At 45.8% G+C, this 18,279-nt stretch overlaps 1 protein-coding gene across 1 annotated transcript in view; it reads right to left on the bottom strand.

The window, feature by feature from the left end:
• PARD3 (par-3 family cell polarity regulator) overlaps positions 1-8,732 on the bottom strand; it is a 647,142-nt gene extending 638,410 nt beyond the window's left edge. Inside the window, exon 1 of the mRNA XM_032395672.1 lies at positions 8,555-8,732. Coding sequence (XP_032251563.1) covers positions 8,555-8,674 — 120 coding nt within the window. The 5' untranslated portion in view covers positions 8,675-8,732. The remainder of the gene's footprint in view (positions 1-8,554) is intronic.
• Positions 8,733-18,279: the final 9,547 nt, after the last annotated feature.

The following is an 18,279-nucleotide window of genomic DNA, read 5'->3' as shown; positions in this document are numbered from 1 at the left end:
TTCTTTATATTTTTAATCTGTTAATACAACATATTTTTAGTATTTAGTAATATTAGGTTTTTGAGATATGCAGCGAATTATTTTCTGAAGTGCTAGAGAAGGAATTTTTATTGTATGAATTTTATTGTATGAATTCTTATTGATTTTTATTTTAGAATATCTCAAACAGGCTTTTTCAAAAATATAAACCCTATAATATAGATTAGTTTTCTACTCTAAAGAGATGTGATACAAATAACAAGAAAAACCATACACCAGAAAAAATGACTGAGTTCCAAAAAAAAAAGTCATACAGAGTCTGAATATTAAAGATAATCAAAAGGGAAAAATAATATTGACCTGTCATGTCTAAAACCACTTAAATTTATACTATCATAAAAATAACAACTTCGGGACTACATACGTGTATGTATGTGTATACACATATCCCACATTTAGTATCAGGCACTGCCATATATTTATACTTCACAAAAGGAATAGTGTCATTAAGTCACTTCTGAGCATGTAATTTATCCTAAAAGACACTTCTCTTGAGATGGTAAGGAATTCTGAAGGACACTCCAGGCAAAATATATCCTCACTTCCAACAGCATGTGTTTGACCTAGGGGTCAAGCCCCATCATTTCAAAGTAAGGGAAGCAAAATATTTTCACAGGGAGGGTGGGTGAGTAAGAGATTCTGCACCCTGTCTACTCCTCTGAAAAGCATTGCACATCACTCATACCTCATGGTTCCATGAGCACCATAACGAACATACAGATTAGGTAGGAGCGTCTCTAGCTTTGGGGACTGGTAACAGGAGCCAGCCCAGAATTTCTGAATATGCGAAGATGAAGATGGGAAAACTGAGCCTCACAAGCTTGTGAGATTTGCTAAAGCTCAAAATGACTGAGGATCAAAACCAAAAACTGGAAAAGCTCTTCCACTATGGACATCTTTGGAACCTCCTAATCAACCTTCATGCAGCAAAGGCAGCTGGTGAGCTAGGTGGGAAGGAATCTCTGGCCGAAGGAGAACAGGAGAACTGTTGGGGAAGCCTGTAAGGAAGGAGAGAGGTTAACAAAGCAGAGTCCAGGGGACTTGGAGGCTCCGCAGTGAACAGCTTACCGGACAGCAACAGGACAGAGTGAGAGGCCCAAGAAAGCAGGGTTTACACACTGTATGGAAAACTCCTAAAAATAGCCAGTTTTCACTTGAGATTTCTGAGCATCTCTGACACAGTAATACATGTTTTATGGGATTCTCAGAACTATAAAATACCTAAAAAGTGAGCTTTGTTCATAGTGACTTATGTAGTCTATTTTTTAACATCTTTACTGAGACAGAATCACAAACCATAAAATTCACGCATTTAAACTGTACAACTCAAAGATTTTTACAATATTCAGAGTCATATAATCACCACCACTATCTAAATTTAGAACATTCTCATTATCCCCAAAGCAAACCCACTAGCAGCCACTCTCCATTACTCCCAACCCCAGCCCTCAACAACCACTACTCTACTTTCTCTACCTATAGATGTGCCTATTCTGGTCATTTTGTATATACGGAATCATATAATACATGGGCTTCTGTGACTGGCTTCCTTTCACCTAGCACGATGTTTGCAAGGTTCATCCATGTTGCAGCATGAGTCAGTATTTCATTCATTCTTATGGCTGAGTAATATTCTAATGTATGGATAAGCCACATTTTGTTCTGTTGGTTGGACATGTGGGTTGTTTCCATTTGGGGGCTGTTATAGATAATGCTGCTATGAAGACTCATGTACATGATTTTTGGGTGGACATGTTTTTATTTCTATTGTACGTATATTTTATAGTCTATTTTTAAGAGAAAAAATTAAATAATTGATATTTCAAGTCATTTGGATATGGAGATTTCAATTTTATTTCTAAGTTCCAGTATCAGTGGATAGAAGAAAAAGATAAGCAAAAGTAATATTTAATGTCGTAAACCATCTAAAGATGGCAAGCCAGACACAAGAAGACACAAAGCTATGAAAAAAAGTCATTTGTACATACTCCTTCCAAGTGAAAAAAATCTTAAATAAAACAAATGACTAAAAAACAAAAATCACCTTTCTACCATGTTCACACAACTCTGTATTTTTCATAAAGCTTTCTCCATTTTCCAGGTAAAACAGAAAAGATATCAAAAATGGATAAAATTATATAAATTTACTGATCCCCTACCTCTCTCTACTGCCACTGACCTTGGTCTTTGCTAGGCGTGTTGTATGAGTGGCCACGTAGGAGGAAAGCACACTTTGTGGGCTGAACCAATCATTCTACCCTGTGGAAAATAGGCTGTGGAAATCACCTCCCTGGACCAGTTTTACACATTTCTTTCCATCCTTGAAAAAAATGCATAAGGCTCCAAACATCTATTACATGTCCAACACCACTAAGCTGCATCCAGTTCTACAGGGAGGTAAAAACCTCCCAGGACAGATGGAGGATCTATGGGTTAGTGGTACAAGTGAGACTAAATATTACCTCCTTGACCACCTCATCCGGGTTCACCATGAGCCAAGAAGGCACTTCACGTCAGCCAGACTCTCTCTGTGAATCTCAGATCCTAAACATTTCTATTTACTGCTGGCATTTACCCAAGGATCCCAACTGACAGAATTAGAGGCGCCAGACCCAACATAGGTATGTTTCAGGGCCAGATTCCCACACTGCTCTGGCCACCTGCCTTGAACCAGGCCCAATGCAAACCCTATGACTATCCCTCTGCTTGGTCTGAAAACAGACTGAACTCCTTCAAAAGAGCTGACACAAAAGAACAACTTCCAGGTACTCCAAATCACACTAAATCTTAGTGTCAATTATAATCTGTTTGTACCAATATGCCAAACACACCAAACCCTAAAGTGCTGGTTATACAGTCTTCCAAGTAAAAGTATACTTTTTATGTAATAATGTGCATGTTGTGTTTATTCTCAACCGTTTATTTACTCAACCTGTAAGATTCCTTTGCAGCAGATGTTGGCTATACAAGTAAGACTGAGGTTGGGCCATTGCCCCCAAGCATTTCCCTGGAGGAGCTCAGTTGTCTTCTGCAGATTAACACACTGAAGTACCACACAGTAACACTCATTCATCCAGGTCAGTACAGGAGCTAAGGCCCCAGGAGAAGCACAAAGTGGAGAGCCTCAAACAGCTTGAGATGCAGGGCTAGCCTCCCAAAGATGGCTGGTCTGAGATGAGGCTCAATAAATGAGCAGGCGTAGAAGAAGCGGGCATGGAGGAAGCAAGCGTTCGAGACAGAAGAAACAGACAACACCAGAGCAGAGGCAGGAAAGTGTGAGCAAGTCCAAGTGGGTGGATTATGCGATGGGGGAGCCCAGTGAGGGACAGGCTATCCTGAGGTGGCAGGACCTGGCCTCTGGGGAAAGCAGGTGCAGAGGCACTTACACAGAAGAGTACAATGAGATTTGCATTTTAGAAAGATCAGCCTTTCAGACACATTGCATTTCTTTTTCACTTTTGAGAGGGAAGACAGAAAATGTTAATAAAACAACATTTATTTCATTTCACTATTTTTATGCTTGCCTCTATTGTCATTCAAACTCTACAATATTACTATTTTCCTAAAAGTTTCAATAAGCTTATAAATGTGTAACAAGCAGTTATAGATGTATTTGCAGGAAAATCTCACATCAACCGTTAAGATTTTTCATAAAAACCAAGACTTACATGTTTTTAGTAATCAACAGTCCTCCCCCTCCAAAAATAGAAAAGCACATTTTCAAAAGTTACTGTCTGTAAACTCAAGTTTGTTTGTTTTAATAACAACAAATCACTATTAAACAACTCAGGTTCCCATGCTTCAGGGACAAAAGCTGTGGCCCAAAGGCCAGAGGCCCAGATAATCAACCTAGAGTAAAGCCAATATTGGCAGCATTTATATTCACACACGTATGCACAGGCACACACACGCACGCACACACACACACGCACACACTTTGCTCTTCTGACTGCAGTGCTGCTTAGGCAAATATTAACATTTTTACCTATTCTTTAATTAAATTATACACTACCTTCTTAAGTAAAGAAGAAAAAACCAAACAGGAATAATAGGATACTTGGGAAAGTTTCCCAGCAAGTAAAACCGGTGAGTAAAACATTAGTGATTCAGCTCCAGCACTGAAGAGTTTCACATTCACCATCCGTTCAGTGCTCACATTAACCCTGCAAGGGAGGAACCCACTTTAGACATAGGGAAATGCATTTCTGTAGGGTTAGTTTGCCCAAGGTTAAATGGTAATAAAAAACAGTATTACCAATAATACATCAACCTAGGTCTCCAAACACAATCCAAAGCTCCCACCACCCCCCAAGAGAAGAGGGCTATGGGGGAAAGCAGTGAGTTAAAAGGTTCCGGCAACTCCCCTCCCTCACTTTACCCTTCTATTCCTTACTCAGCATTCAGCAGCATTTTAGACTGAAGGCAGATCCCATCCAAACAGCTGTTCTAGATATCCTCCCAGAGGACCATTAGCCCATATTGCTGCCCTGCCCAAATACCCTACTCCTTCCCGTACCATCCAACTATACAAAGTCCCAGTGTCATGCCCTGGCATTCACAATCCTCCTCCTGATCCTGACCCACCATCTGGCAAGAGTGCTCCGCAGGAGCCAAACTAGCCCCAAAAGCATGAATCACCTGTGTTCACACAATCCCCTCCCTCCCACCTCTCAGGATAGCAGCAGATGCTCTCCGGAGTCTCGTGCCTGGACCCCACTGCAGGCCTTCAGAACCAGGACATCTTAGCCAGGCAGATGCTTTCTGAGATCACTCCACCATCCATTTAGGAAGCACTGCCCTCTCATAGGGCTAAGCCCAATACCAACTCTAGTGACCAAATAGGATCCCCCTCCCAACCCAATGCCATAATAACCACTCACACCTCTGAAATCCAGAAGCAATTACTGTCTGTACCACCCTGTTGCTGATTAATGCTCCCACCTACTGTTACTATTTTATGTACTCATCTGGTCTCCTAGATTATATTCTTCTCGAGCGCAAGAATTTCATCTTACATTTCCCCATAGAGCGTAACGTTTTGTACGCAGCAGCCCTCCAAAATATCAACATGTTTTTGAACAAACACGAAGATTTTCTTATCTTTCTCCTAACCAGATTCAGGATGTACAGCAGGAAAAATGGGAAGCCTCAGGGCCAGACTTGATTCACTCAAAATTCAAGACTGGCCAGCAAAGAAACCTCAGAAACCAAGGGCACCACACTAAAAAGTCACTGCAGTTGGTGCTCTGCACCCTGTGTCCATCAGGACTCAAGGATGAGTCAGGCTGCAGGCACGAGAAGAACGAACAGACACATATACAGCAGACAGTCCTCCAATTCGAAGCACCCGAAAATAGTTCCTGCAACATAATTCTCGATGTCTAGCAGAACACCCTCCTTAAGCGGGGTCTGGATGAGGATGGGTGGGTGGAGATGGGACAGCCAAAACATTTTCACCCATCAGTGATCATAAGCAGAAAAACATTTTTTCACTAGAGGAAAAAAAAAATGCTATGACTAAGTGTAAGCCTTTAAATATCTGCTTATGGAGGACATTTCTGGTATTAAGTCACACCACTCGACTGTCCAGAAAAAATTAATTTGTTTAACCTGAAAAGAGCTCAAATATAATGCCAAATAGCCCCATCACACTACAAAATGCTTACTGCAGAGAAAGCCTTAGTGACTTGGGATCTTTCTTTCCCTTTTCCTTTCTTTGTTTTTTTTTTTGGGGGGGGGGGGTTGGCGGTGGGAGGGAAACTTAGTTGACTTTTATACAAAGCCATAAACATGATCTTTCCACATTTTTCCCCACCAGATGGGAGTTTGTGTCAAGCCACATGTCACCTAGCAACTTAAACACCACTCCACAGCTAGCCAGCTACCAAATTCTTCATACAAAATTTACCTTGTCCTATTAAACAATAAGAGGTAAAAAAGAAATAAGAGTTAAAGCAAGTGTTAATATGTGTTAGCTTCATAATCACCTTAAATAAGGTGGGAGAAAAGAGAAGAAAGACTAAAGTTTAATCTTAACCATTACCTAACAATTTAAGAAGAAAAAACACCAATGAACCTGGAAGACACTCAGGCTCTTGCAACATCTGAGAGTCAACAGTCCTGTGATCCAATGATTAAACTCTGTGTACTACAAAGCCCATCTTAAAATTCACCTACTGAACTGTGAATTGCACTGAGAGAGCCTTTAAATAATTTTAGAACGCCCTGACTCATCTCTGACTCCTCCTTCTCATTTACATCCAACTCCGATGCTACCATCACCCTGAGAATCACCCTTCCTTCCATCTCCACCTGGTCATCTCACACTTACCCTCTAAAAACTCAGCTCATATGCCCCTTCTCTCAGGCATACCTCCCCAGACTCTCTTAAGAAAACCGCACTCCCTTTTCCATGTTCCCAGGTCACTCTGAAACAACTACCGCTAATATTTAAAAACAAGGTCCAGATGTATCACTAAGACCCCTCAGTTACATCTACCCAACATCCCAGACACATTCCCTTCTCTCTGCACCACAGCATGATAGTCCACAACACCGTCTCCTTCACTTGAAGGACCTCGGAGCCTCTCGTCCTAGACTCTTACACTCCCAACTTCCACAAAGCAGCCAGTGGGTCCCCTGGATGTCCAGCACCCAGAACAATGCCTCGAACAAGTAAATGCTTCAGAATTTCTGCGGAAGGAATGAATGACTGGATCAATCAACTACATTTTTATCTCCCAAACAGGCTTTTCGACCAATGTCCACAGTGTGCATAGTGAAACACAACTAATTTTAACCAAGTAAAATTAGTAAAATGAAAGGAAATGTCCTCCCTATTTAGTAACACAGGCACACTGCCTAGGTTATATTATTGTATTTCTCTTTCCTTTCACAACTTATTTTGGTCTCCAAAGTGCATAAGCAACCTGATTATTGATTTAGAACATTTAGATCATAAACTGCCATTTATAAACAATCTTTTAAAATGCTAAATGTAGGTTTAGAGAGTTATGTTTCCCCTTGTCAGCACTGCAAGATAAACGGGTGCCCAATTTCCACTAATTTTGATTTTCAATAACAGTTAAACCAACTGTAAGGAACATTTTAGAGCTGTTAAATATAGTCAACATCTTCCATCTTTATGTCAGGTTCCTAAATGTTCCCCGGATGATCTTCAAAAGGCCAAATTTACCCTATTCTTTCCAATATGTGTTAAAAACAAACAACGGTGTAAAAAGTTTTTCTCCCTTAATTTCAGAGATTACTGGAGGGCGCACCCTGTATACACTCAGGCTGGCAAAGCCACCGGCCCCTCGCCTGCCGCCCCAAAGCCCACAGAAGCTAGGCCACTCCACTACCGGAAACAAATGAGAAATTTTTTAAGTGAACATGCCTTCCACCAAACGTTACTCTACAGCAAAGGAAATATCCTCAGGTGCCTGACAGAAACTTCGGAGGCGTAGGCTGTTGTCAAACACAGACAGCCGATAAAACAATTTAACAAAATGCCTTTTCACTTCTGACACATTGTAGAGGAATGCAGTTAAGTGGAGACAATGTTATCACTCCACGAAGAAAAAGGGAAATCTACTCCACTCCGAAATCAGGCCCTAGCTCCGCAGCCCGCACCATATGGAACTAGTTCCAGATAGGTAAACGCTGAGGTCCTCGCAGAAAAACTTTTAATTCGGTGACTGATTTCAGGGTTGTGCCTTTTAAAGGAGTCCTGCACGGGAGCCCCTCAACACCGAGATTCCGTGCCCAACCAATGTCCGCGAGCCCATGGAAGCGCGTGTCCCTCTCGGGGCTGCCGGCGACTCTCCCCCACCAGCTGCCCCCAAACCGCGCTGCGCCGGCCCTGCCCGCGCGCGACCGGGAGACGAAAGGGCTCGTGGCTTCAGCTCTTTCCCCCGCCCGGACGAAGGCAGTGTTGGGAGTACAAATGCAGCCGCTCTCCGCCGTGCGGGGAATAATTAAACTCTCCTCCAACCAAAAAAAGTTCCTTTTCCCCAGCCTTTGCCGCGGGGCCTGGGAGCGGGGAAAGGCCTGAGGCTGGATTTCAACCGCCTGCAGCCTGGGGAGAGGCGTCCGGCCAGGTTTCGCCCGCGCCCCGGAGGGCTGAGTTCGGGCTCGGTTCCTAGGACAGGCTCCTAAGGGGCGCCTGTGGCCGACGCCCGCCCCGCGGCCGGAGCCCCGAGGGAGAGGCGGGCGGCGCTCGGCCGGGGAGGAGCCGCGGGGTCCGGCGCTCTCACCCGGGACTGCGCCCACCCCACCCACCCGGCCCGCGCGGAGAACTTTGCCGCCCGCAGCCTGGGGCGGGGGGCGCCCGCGAGGCCCGGCCCGGCCGCCGCACTTTCCCTTTCCCCGCCTCCCCTCCGTCTCCCTCCTCCCCTTTCCAGGAAGCGCCATATTGATCCCGGCGCCTTCCCCCTCCTCCTCTTCCTCCTCCCTCTTCTCCTCCCCCCTTCTCCCGCCCCCACCCCTCGCGCCCCGTGCGCCCCCGGCCCCTCACCTTGGCGATGGCCTTCCGGTAGCGGGTCACCGCTTGCTGGATGAGGCTGAAAACTTTCATGTGGCCGTCTCCGCACGGCACGACCACCCGGGTCCTCCCGAAGCACACGGTCACTTTCATGCCGCCGCCGCCGCTGTCGCGGGCCGGCCCGCGCCCCTCGCTGACCGCGGCCGGAGCGGCCCCGGGCAGGGGCAGCTGGACGCTGGGCGCGGCGGGGCCGCTGCACGGGCGCGCGGGAGGCTAGGGGCGCGGGCAAGCGGCGGCGCCGGGGGGCCGCTCGGCTAGCATGCCCGGCCCGGCCCGGCCGCCCTCGCCTGGCCCGGAGCTCGCCTCGCCTCTCCCCGCTGCAGCGCCCGCAGCCTCCGGCCACCTGTTCGGCGTCTCGGCGCGCTGGACGGCGGCGGCCCGGGGCTGTGTGGCGCTCGCGCTCACTCGGGGCCGCTGGGGGAGGGGACGGCGGCGAGGGGAGGGGAGGAGGAGGAGCAGGGCCGGGCACACAACACCGCGCACATGCGGCAGGGGGAGGCGCGGCCCGCTCCCCGCGCGGGGCGGAGCGCACGGCCGCGGCCCCACGCCCCCGCCGCCTCCCTCCCCAGGGCGCGGGCGGCCGCGGGACCCCGACCGCACGGCCCGCCCCTACAGACGGCCTTCCGCCGAGGCCCGCCCTTTCCCGGGCGCCGCCACGGAGGTGGGAGGCCGGGGCGCCCCTCCCCCCGCCCTGCCGACCCCCGCGCTTGGCACCGCGTCCCCCACCCGCCCGCCTCAAGCACTCCAGCGCGCTGCGAGGGCTGCGTTCGTATCGCTGAGCCCCTCCTTGGGGGCGCCGCTCCACACCCCCCACCCCCGAGGTCTCTCCAGAGCCCACCCCCTTTCTTTGTCACTTTTAATCCCCTTCCTCCGGCTAGGGGGTTCGGGAGAAATCGTTTCTAGAGAAAACACTTCACTCTTGGCGCCGCGGACTCTGCGCACGGAGACGCTTCGAGAGGAGCCGTCCCCACGTTCCCCCCGGAGGACAGGGACGGGGCTGGTCCGGGTTGTTCCAGCCGAGGTTTCTCCTCCCGCGGGGGCCCTCGCGCCGCCGACGTCTCCCCCCGCCCCCGCCCTCGCTCGGCCCGCATCTTGGCAGGGTTTTTGCACTGGCTCGCTTGCCGGGCTGCAAGGCCGGGCGGAGGTTGTTATGCGTTAAAAGCAAAAATTAATCGTCTGCTCTGGGGAGAGGTTGGTGAAGCTCTGACTTGACTCGGCCTTTCTCCAGAGGCCATAGTATTTACCTTGAAGTTTCCTGTGACCCGGTGATGACCCACCCACTTCAAAATGTAGAATTTAAACCTCTGCAATTTTATTTCTTAAAATTCTGCAACACAAGCAATCCTAACGCAAATTCATGAACAATACCTTTAGAATGCCTTGGGGGAAAGCTGTGCAAGGGGTTCCCCACGATGCGCCGGCGCTTAATGCGGGCCCTTAAACCCCAGGAAAAGAAAGAAACTCCGTAATGGGTTACATGCATGCGGGAGGTGAGACAGTTTTTTTAAAAAGTGGACGGAGTCAAGAAAAGTAACTGGCGCTCGTCTCTGTCTTAGTTATGAGCTATGATTCCTTAATAACGGGATGTCACTGTGTTTAAAGAATGACAAATGTCAGCAAAGAGTCGTTTGTCCATGTCTGTCCTAAATGGTAGTAACTTCATTTTGTCCAGTTATTCCTAGGATATGTGAAAGCAATTAACAGCTCTCTTGAGCTCAAGTGGAACGTCAGCATTTACAGCAGGAAGAGCAGGTGATCATCCCTCCATCCCATCCCACCTTCCATTTTAAAATAAGGAAATAGATCATCTGTTTTCCAGAATCCCTGCACTTTCCCCTGCCCTACACTGCCCCAGGTATAGTACAATTTGTCATTTAAAAAAAAAAAATTATACTTCCTCTCATCTACAGCCCTTGACCAACGTACTCATCAGTCCCAGCAAACCAGCACAATAAGTAGGTGCTGTGTGTCATCATCACCATCTTACCCCAGGATACTGACTGAGTGTTGAAGTCGCTTGCCCAAGGCCACAGAGAAAGCTTGAGGCAGACCCAGAAATAGAGTCCAGGTTTCCTTCCACGCATTCATGGTAAAGGCTCATTATCCTCATATTTGGCTGCAACATTCCACATTTCTACCCAATAATTAAGTTTGTGATAGTTTGTAACTATGATAACAACCCATGCTGAGGTCTTCTTGCTTCTTGTACTAATAGTTGGATCCACAGCAATTACCAGTAATTGTAGATGTTGTTTCTGTTTTAATGCATTGGGGAGGGAGGAGTATACTAGTTTAGAGTGGGGCTTTCTCGAAATAATTCTGATTGAAAAATAAGTTGAAGAATAGCCAGAGCACATCAGACACAAGTCTCTAGATTCAGATCCTGACTCTACCAATTTACTAGTGCCTTAGACATGGCACTCAGTCTCTCTCTAGCCTCAGTTTTATCAGCTGAAAAGAGGGCTGATGATCTCCATCTCATCAATTATAAGGATTAAATAAAATAAAGTATTGACACTTAGCACAGAGCCACCACATGAGAGTGTGTAGTAGAGTCGGTTACCATAATGTAGGTGAAGGGTGACAAAGTTCAGGACAGGATAGCAAAAGATAATGTTGTGGGGAAGGAAGAACAGAGGCAAGAGGAGCCCAGGGCTCAGAGAAATCGCCGGACTGGTGGTAGAGCTGCTCAGTGACTGGACCAGGGTTCATGACTCCCAGGTCTCTACTCGATTCATTTTAATTTGATTCCACATGCAGTTAGAGAAGAGCTTCCATGTGGAAAGCACTGGCTAAGTATTACAGAATTATAAAAGTGAGTAAGAAAAAGATAGTATAGAGGTTGGAATAAGATAGTTATTGCAATAACTTTAATTCAAGATGTTAAATATTAAGTGCCAGCGAAGTGTTGAGGGCAGTACTAGGATGGGAGATCTGTCTTCATAAAAGAGGCAGCATCAGAGTATATGCGTACCACTTTATTTATGTCAACTCCTTCCATTACTCAATAGTTAATAAGGGTTCAGACAATTTTTCAAAAATACGATCCATAGGACGGGCACCTGGGTGGCTCTCGGTTGGGCAGGCGACTCTTGATTTTGGCTCCGGTCATGATCTCAGATGCCTGGGATGGAGCCCCACCTCAGGCTCTGCACTCAGCAGGGTATCTGCTCAAGGATTCTCCCTCTCCCTCTACCCCCCAACCCCCACTGCTCATATGCACTCACTCTCTCTCTCAAATAAATAAATAATCTTTTTTAAAAAATATGATCCATAGGAGTAATAATTAAAATGTCTATTTAACTAACCAGATAAAGCCTTAAAGTTTTATTTAAATCTACCTAGTTTTTCTAGATATAGTGATTCCCTTTATGTTAATGATTGATGAAAAACTAATGCTGTGTTAATTTTAGATACCAGACTCTTAGGTATCTTGAGTCAAATTCATAAAATTTCCTCACAAATAATGAATCTACTCTCACCGATGTGCTTTACTAACATCTAACCATGAAGATGCATTAGAGCCAGGCTACCTAACTGCTTCTGGCCTGAGTGGGCATAAAAGCAAGCCCAGTCCTAATGAGAAGCAAAATCATCAAAGTCAAGGGTGGAATGTTATATAAATATTTACCAGTGTGTTTACTCTCTTAAATTCAGCATATTTCAGGTGAAAAAAAAAATTGTAGCCCTTATCTTACTTGTACTTCTCCTTTACAGTTGATTGATTCAATTGGTTTTAAAACCCTCAGAGAATTCTGAGAATTAATTGGGATCCACCTGGGCTTTGTGCCTATCTGCAAATGAAAACGGGCAGGTGTGACCACCTGGACTACAATCTCAACCATATCTGGCAGCACTCATGTGCACCATGAAATAGATACACACACCACATGTGCGTGAGCACTATTGTGTTACCCAGCATCTTCCCCTTAGAAAGGTAATAATTAGGAATTAAGAAGACATTTACAAGAGTTTTTAAAATTCAGTCATACATTGAAAATTGAAGTTATCTCTGGGATATTTCACACACATATTGAGTGCCTACTCATAAGTATTATACTTAACATCATGTTAACACTTGTGTATGCCAGCCTCGCACAAGTGCAGTCTAATAGAAGAATTGGACCAGTATTCACCAAATGATTGTTGTCCACCTCTTTGTACCAAGCACTGCACGGTAGGCTGGGTATGTAAGTTCCTCTCTCGCGAGGTGCTCAGTCTGGTAAAGATTTCAGACGTGGACAGGCAGCCACTAGAGTATGACAGGTATTACATATGAGGGGCAGTGGCCTCCAGAGGAAGTATACACTCCTTCTGGGGGGAAAGGGGGAGAGGTGGAAGCAGGCCATCTAGAAGAAAGCAGTCAAGAGAAACAAAAAGCGAACCCCATTTGTCACTTTAAATCTTCAAGTAGCTGCAGATGAAATTGATTTTAACAATGTCTCTTATTTAACCCAATAGATCCTAAATATTATCATTCCCACATGTAATGAACTTTTTTTAAATTTTTTTTTAAAGATTTTATTTATTTATTTGACAGAGAGAGACAGTGAGAGAGGGAACACAAGCAGGGGGAGTGGGAGAGGGAGAAGCAGGCTTCCCGAGGAGCAGGGAGCCCGATGCGGGGCTGGATCCCAGGACCCTGGGATCACGACCTGAGCCGAAGGCAGACGCTTAACGACTGAGCCACCCAGGCGCCCCGTAATGAACTTTTTAAAAATACTAATATTTTTCATACACCTTTTCGTATGAATTCTTCATGACCTTCATGTGTAGTTTATACTTAGAGTACATCTCAGTTTGAAACCAGCCCTCCATATTCATTCACTCATGCATGACTCATTCATCAAACACTGAGAAACTAGCATGTGTCCAATCTCATGAGGGTTCAGTGGCTGCCTGTGGCTCGTGGCTACCGTACTGGACAGCACAGCTCCGGAGGATGGGACTGCTGATGGCTGGAAGCCACAGGCACCATCAAGGAACTTACAAACGGATTGAGCTCTTTGAGGGCAGAGACTATTATTCACAGCACTTCCCCAGAATTGCTCTGAGGTGGGGGAAAAGAGGACTTCAGGACATAGATATGAAGCGCATAGTACAGCTGTGTTTAAGAAAAACGCAAAGATTGGGGGAAATAAGAGCTGCACTTGGGCACAGTAGAGCCTCACTGTTGTGCAACATTAAACATCAGTCTAGTAACCGTGGTTTTTCTAATGAAACATGAGCTCGTATGAATGTACGGGTGGGAGAAATGGCCAACGAAAAGAAAAAAAAAAAAAACAAGAAAGGAAAAGAGTAAGAGAGGAGAGGAGCCTTAATGATCCCCAACCTGCTGAAAGCAGTCATCAGACACGAAAAGTACAGGGAGTGACTCGGTTCACAACAAAAGTAAATTGTACAGGACAGGGCGGGCCCTGCCAGGCTTCCTCAGGCCATCTCCTTTTCCCATCACATCCAACGCTGCCTCTTCACCCTTGAGGCTAGTATAATCCAAATGGCTCCAAATGGCACCTGACTCACCAGCTTGTGATTACAGGATGGGGTAGTATTTACTTTTATGCCCTGACCACACATACCCAAATCCTCACCTTCAAAATATCGCAGGGTCGCCCTCAACCAATCCATCAGCTCTAGTCACCACATTCTTGCTCTCCTGTTCCAGTTCCCAGAAACAACTGGAAGGTGTGTCAGCACTGCCCTGCTGATACAACCTGTCTTGAAAAAGCTAGTGTCCAGGCTGAGATCACCTCTTCTAGATGTCCCCAGTGTCACCCAGCGTCAAAGACTCAGAAAAGGCCTGGGTTGCCTGCCATCTTTTTGACCCCGTCATGATCCACCACTCAGAGCCCGGGTCCCCAGTCAAATGCCTCTCTCCTTCGCAGGCTCCAACATCAAAGAACAAGGGAGCTTGTTGATGAAGTCCATGAAGACACACCCACCAGGGCACAGAGCAGGGGAGAGACTGGTGCAGATGGTGATATTAAACTCAACTACAGTAAAGACAGATCTGTAGAAAGATCAAGCAAAGCCGTCTGAGCCATTTATTTCCTGGTGGTCCAACATCACCCAAGGCACATTGGATTCAGAGCATCCAGTGGCTGGAGAGGTGTTTCCACATGATGCTTTATAATCGCCAGTCCTTTCAGCTGAATCTCTGAAAGCAAAGTTCAGGGTCAAATTCTCTAGCAAGGCCTAGAATGCTGACCTTCTAAGTTGCCAGGGAAATCAGAGGTGTAGGGAGCAAGATTGCTACTGTCTGTGGGGTTTTAGAATCTGAATTGGGATTCTCTGCTGGGTAGGAGACCATTCTGCCTTCTCTCCAATGTGGGCAGGGTTCTACCAGGAACACAAAGTACCGGAAGTCTTTTTTTTGTTTGTTTTCTTGTTTTTAATCTAAAAAACTCAGAGAAAATGAGATAGGAATAGGGGCAGATCAAGGGAATAATTTTAAACATTCCTTAAGAAGTAAAATTCTCCTCACCCAGAGGACACTTTATGTTTGACAACTAAAGAAAAAGGGGTGAAATGAATTCACATAAAGCCTCACACCAATGAGTTAAATCTCAGCTCTGAAAGACTTCTGGTAAGGGGATAGGAACAAGGTTTTAAAGGCTATTTAACAAATGTGGCTAAGGAGTTTCATTCACTACAGAGAAAAAGAAAAGCAAATGCAATGAGACTGATAATTGGAACAACATGCTTTTTCTTGACCCTGTCAAGTTTAAATGGCTAAAATTCTCAAATCGTGAAACAATGAGGATGAATAAAGGAAAAGCTTTAACTGGAGTCAACTAACTATGTGAGGCCTTCTCAGAGTGTGTCCAGGGCCAGGGGTATCTGGGTTACCAGTGTGAGACCCTTTCAGTGCCCCCTACCCCCTCCACACATTGCCAGCTGAGGGAGGAAAGTGCTCTTCCCCCCAGAGCACTCATGTCAGAAGGAGGTGAGTAGAGCTGAGGCTGCTTTGTGACCAAGCCCAGTCTCAGGGCCCCTGGCATTCTATGCAATAATTCAGGTATGCTGGACCCGTGCACATCCAGCCCTGCTGATCCTCTATACCTGATTTTAAATGGTTGACTCATCCTTCCCTCCTCTGTCAAGTTACTCTGTTAAGCTAGGAATTCAATTTGAAAAGCTCTTTCTGGTACTTTGGAATTTCATCTGCTCAGTGTCTAAGAAAAGGCTGCAAGCTTGTTTCAGCCGGTGAGGTTTCCTTGGGTGAGCATGACACAGTGGGCCCCCACCCTGGACCCAGAGCTCACAGAAGTAAAACACCTTTTCCTGACAAAACAACAGACCCCCTGCCATCGCCCAGCCCTGCCTCCAATGGGTGATCTTTTGAGCCAGACCATGTCATTTCTCTGCTCAAAGCCCTCCAGCGCTGTCTCTTTCAGAAACAAAACCAAAGTCCTTATAAAAGTTTTTAAAATATTTACTATCTGGCTATTTACAGGAAAATTTTGCTGCCCATGGTTTAAAGCAATGCACAGTGATTAGAAGAGAAGAGGCAGTTTAGAGTAGAAATAGCATTTGGCTGGAAGCAAGAGAGGAGACTCCTTCCACATTTGCTTCTCATTCTTCTGAGACCTTGACAAGCTAATCTCTTGGGACTTCCATTTCCTTATCTTTTGTGGCAGATACACACTAAAGCAACCCCCAGAGAATTATACCCTTGCATAATCCCTTCCCCTTGCGTATGGGCAGAACCTGTGACTTGCTTCTAATCAATAGATATGGCAAATGTGATGGGATGCCGCTCCCATAATCACATTCCATTCCATAAGACTCTATCCTAGCACACTTGAGAGAGACTCTCCTGATGGCCTGGAGAAATCAGATTGCTATGTTGTGAGTGGTCTGTGGACAGGGGTGTGTGGCAGGAAACTGCAGGTGCCTTCAGAGCCTGAGGACAGCACATGAGAAGCCGAGGTCCTCCATCATACAGACACCAGGATATAAATTCTGCCAACAATTCTATGAGTTTAGAGACAGTTTCTTCCCTAATTGGGCCTCCAGATGAGAACACAGCCCTGCTAACACCTTGATAGCAGCCTGTGAGGACCTGAGCAGAGGACCCAACCAAGCTGTGCCTGGACTCCTGACCCCAGAAACTGTGAAATAATAAATATATCTGTTTTAAGCCCACTAAGGTTGTGGCAATTTGTCACATAACAATAGAAAACTAATACATCTGTTCAATAAAGTTTTTGAATTATATTTTAAAATACCTTGAAATCCTAAGGTTCCTCTTAAAGCCATGTAGCCTGAGGCTGAGAATCACGTAGGATGCATATTAATATACAGATTCCCATGGCTTTCTCCCGGAGATTCTGATTCAGTAGGTGTTGGGTGGGACCCTGAAATCTGTATTTTTAATCAGCATCCTGGTTAACTCTTGTCACCAATTAAGTTGAGAAAGCACTGACTTTGTTGTCAGAAAAATGAGAGGAAGAGTCACCGTGGGCTGAAGTGGTCAGAACTGACGTGACTGGGGCCTTGAAGAATGGAAGACAAGTGGAGATATTTGCATGGCAAACATACCATGTTGTTCGTGCACTTCCATGCCAGCCAAATGCTGGGTCCCCTAGTTGGGACACTCATGTCTGATTAAAAATTCCTGTTAATTCTCTCACCTCCTCCTGGAAGCTGTCATCAAAATCCCTTTAAAGGACACTTCTCCCACTTCTGGGTTCCCATTATATTTGCATACAATGCTGTCATTCATTCAGCTAGTGTTCACTGAGGGTCTACTATGTGCCAGGTGCTATTCTAGGCTCTAGGAATAGAGCCATGAGCAAACAGAATACAAAGCCCTCCCCTTACTTAGCTTATATTCTAGGATCTCAAACCGTACTCTTAGAATGAGTGTTAACTTTCAGCAGTTGTTCTCGAAGTGTGGTTCCCTGGACCAGTAGCATCAGCATTGCCCAGGAACTTGCTCAGACTTTCAGGCCCCACTCCAGACCCACTGAATCAGAAACGATCAGGATAGGACCCAGCCATCTGTATTTTTAAAAGCCCTCCTTTGCATTCTGATGCATGCTAAAGTTTGAGAACTACTAGTTAACAGGTCTGTCTCCCAGTTACACCTAGGCCTTCCACGGTATTCTAGTATCTTACTCACATTAGCCTCTAGAAACTGTCAGAGAAAATGTTCTGAATTCACGTGTTGAAGAAATTATGCAATGGATGACTGAATTTACAGTCATCCTTAGAGTGATATGAGCCCCAAAGTACTGGAGAACTAACTCAAAATAAATTAGTTTTATATTATTGAAATCAAGTTAAAATTAATGTCGAAAGATCACTTGATGCAGAGTAAAGTGTCTTAAAAGCTTTAAAATGAACAGTGAATTGCAACCTAAGAGGTGGCTGTGGGAAGTGCAGAGTGTGGACCTCTTGCCTTAGACACACAAGAGGCTGTTCTGATCTGTGTGTGTGCATGCATTTGTGCATGTGTGTGTGCACTGTGTGTGTGCGTGCATTTGTGCATGTGTGTGCACTCTGTGTGCGTGCATGTGCATGTGTGTGCACTGTGTGCGTGCGTGCATTTGTGTGTGTGAGTGCATGTGCGCGTGTGTGCACTGTGTGTGCACGTGCATTTGTGCATGTGCGTGCACTGTGTGTGCGTGCATTTGTGCATGTGTGTGCACTGTGTGTGCGTGCATGTGCATGTGTGTGCACTGTGTGCATTT

The sequence above is a fragment of the Phoca vitulina genome, unplaced genomic scaffold (genome assembly GCF_004348235.1).
Source record: "Phoca vitulina isolate PV1807 unplaced genomic scaffold, GSC_HSeal_1.0 scaffold86, whole genome shotgun sequence".
Taxonomy (NCBI): Eukaryota; Metazoa; Chordata; class Mammalia; order Carnivora; family Phocidae; genus Phoca; species Phoca vitulina.
The sequence above is the reverse complement of the archived record's forward strand: the minus strand, read 5'-3'. Positions and strand labels throughout refer to the sequence as shown.